The 2,180-nt window shown below is 57.1% G+C and overlaps 1 protein-coding gene across 1 annotated transcript in view; it reads left to right on the top strand.

Moving 5' to 3' along the window:
• GDF7 (growth differentiation factor 7) overlaps nt 1–2,159 on the top strand; it is a 2,937-nt gene extending 778 nt beyond the window's left edge. The window contains exon 2 of the mRNA XM_009642543.1: nt 1,237–2,159. Within this exon, the coding sequence (XP_009640838.1) occupies nt 1,237–2,159 (923 nt within the window). The remainder of the gene's footprint in view (nt 1–1,236) is intronic.
• The last annotated feature ends 21 nt before the right edge of the window (nt 2,160–2,180 follow it).

Here is a 2,180-nt window from a genome sequence, read left to right as displayed (position 1 = left end):
GGGCGAGGCGGGCCAGGGGGAGGATGCTCCCGTGGGAGGGTGGGCAGTGCCCGGCTTGGAGGAGCGGGGGCAAAACTGCGCGCAGGTCCTGGGAAGTTTCAGCGCAAAACGAAACCAGATGAACTGTTCAAAGGGATCTCCTTATCGGCTCCTTGCTGGAATTTTAGATCTGCTTTTAAAATAATAACAGTAATAGTAATAATAATGATAATATGGTGATGATGATAATATAATAATGATAATATAATAATAATGATAATAATAAAGCAAACGATGGGGAGAAAACTCTTCCCCACCCGGCGAGTGGTGGAGGCTGCAGCCCGGCAGCGCAGCCCGCGGGAGGGGGCTGCAGTCTGGGGGTGTCAGGCAGGGCTCTGCTGGTAGCAGGTTGGGAGCTCAGGCACAGCAGCGATGTTTGCAGCGTGCCCAGGACAGGTTTCTTATTAGAGAGCGGGAAAATAAAAAAACAAGCCTCCCAGAACTCATTCATCTCTTCTCCCCAACCCCACCTCCTTTGGGTTTGTTTGGGGTTTTTTTTAATTCACATAGAGTATATTTAATCAGTGCCAGAAACTGCGCCAGTTTGTGTTTGGGCTTTGGATCCACCAAAAATAGTGACAAATTCAAGCTGGGCTCACTTTCAGCTTCTGGGAGGAGTGCTGCTGTCAGACACCCCGAGGCGCAGCGTCTGCGCCCCTGACGTGTGTGCCTGTGCCTGCCTGCAAGGGAAAATGAGATTTTTCACAGCATTTTACTTGGCATGATCAGGGCTGGGGTGGGAGAAGACACTCGGGACAGAAGAAATTGGCGACAACCTGCTGATGGGGGACGGGACTGTGCGGCACAGGTTCAGATGCAGCTTTCCATGCCGAAACAGCCAGGCAGGACAGTGATGCAGTTGCCGTCACAGAAACACCCAGGAGGAGGCAGAGGAGCCACCCTGGGATGCGGGGAAGAGTGCTGATGAGAAGCCACTTGTTTGAATTGATTCCTCCCTCCCTCTCTGCCTTCTCCTCCCCGTTTTTTTGTTTGGTGCCTCCAGCCAGGGGTGACGCTCCCGGACAGGCTGTGTCCCTGCTGGGATGCTGAGCGAGCCTTGCTGTGCGGTGGTGGTGATCTCCCCCGTTAGCTTTGTGTCCCTTGCGCCTCCGTAACGAGAGCTTGGCTTCAGCTGGCTGGGGTTTTTATATTTTTTTTCCTTTTTTTTTTTTTTATTTTTTGTTTTATCTCTTCCAGATGCCTCCCCGTCCGCCCCCGAGCAGCGATACCTCTTCGACATCTCCAGCCTGCCCGAGGCAGAGGAGGTGACGGGTGCCGAACTGCGCATCCTGCGCGCCCTCCCCGAAAACCGGAGCTTGGCCCTGTCCCCCGAAGGCACCTTCTACCACCTCCTCCTCTCCACCTGCCCAAGCCGGGATGGTGAGGAGCCCCGGCTGCTGGACTCCAGGGCTGCAGACATTTTGGATGCTGGCTCCTCCAGATGGGAGGTTTTTGATGTCTGGGAAGCCCTGCGGGATTGGAGGGAGAGATCTCCCTCGGGCAAGCTGCTGTGTTTCTTGCTGAGGATCGTCTCCGATCAGTCAGGGCGGCTCCTGCCCCCCCGGCAGCTGGGGGTCAGCAAGCCCCGGCCGCAGCCCCACGAGCGAGCCCTGCTCGTGGCCTTCTCCCGCACCCAGAGGAAGGAGAACCTCTTCAAGGAGATCCGGGATAAGATCAAGGCCCTGGGCAGCCCCCCCTTCCTGGAGCCCCCTGATCCCGGCCAGGAGGCGTACCCCAAGCGGAGGAAGAGACGGACCACCATCGCCGCCCGGTCTGGGGGCAGAGGCCATGGGAAGAAGGCGAAGACCCGCTGCAGCAGGAAGCCCCTGCACGTGAACTTCAAGGAGCTGGGCTGGGATGACTGGATAATCGCCCCCCTGGATTACGAGGCGTATCACTGCGAGGGGGTCTGCGACTTCCCTCTGCGCTCCCACCTGGAGCCCACCAACCATGCCATCATCCAGACCCTGATGAACTCCATGGACCCGGAGTCCACCCCCCCCAGCTGCTGCGTGCCCTCCAAGCTCAGCCCCATCAGCATCCTCTACATAGACTCCGGGAACAACGTGGTTTACAAACAGTACGAGGACATGGTCGTGGAGACGTGTGGCTGCAGGTAGCAATTTCTGCAGCTCTTTCCC

This window comes from Egretta garzetta, unplaced genomic scaffold, assembly GCF_000687185.1.
Source record: "Egretta garzetta isolate BGI_Z169 unplaced genomic scaffold, ASM68718v1 scaffold87, whole genome shotgun sequence".
NCBI lineage: Eukaryota > Metazoa > Chordata > Aves > Pelecaniformes > Ardeidae > Egretta > Egretta garzetta.
This window is presented reverse-complemented; position numbering and strand designations above follow the sequence as displayed.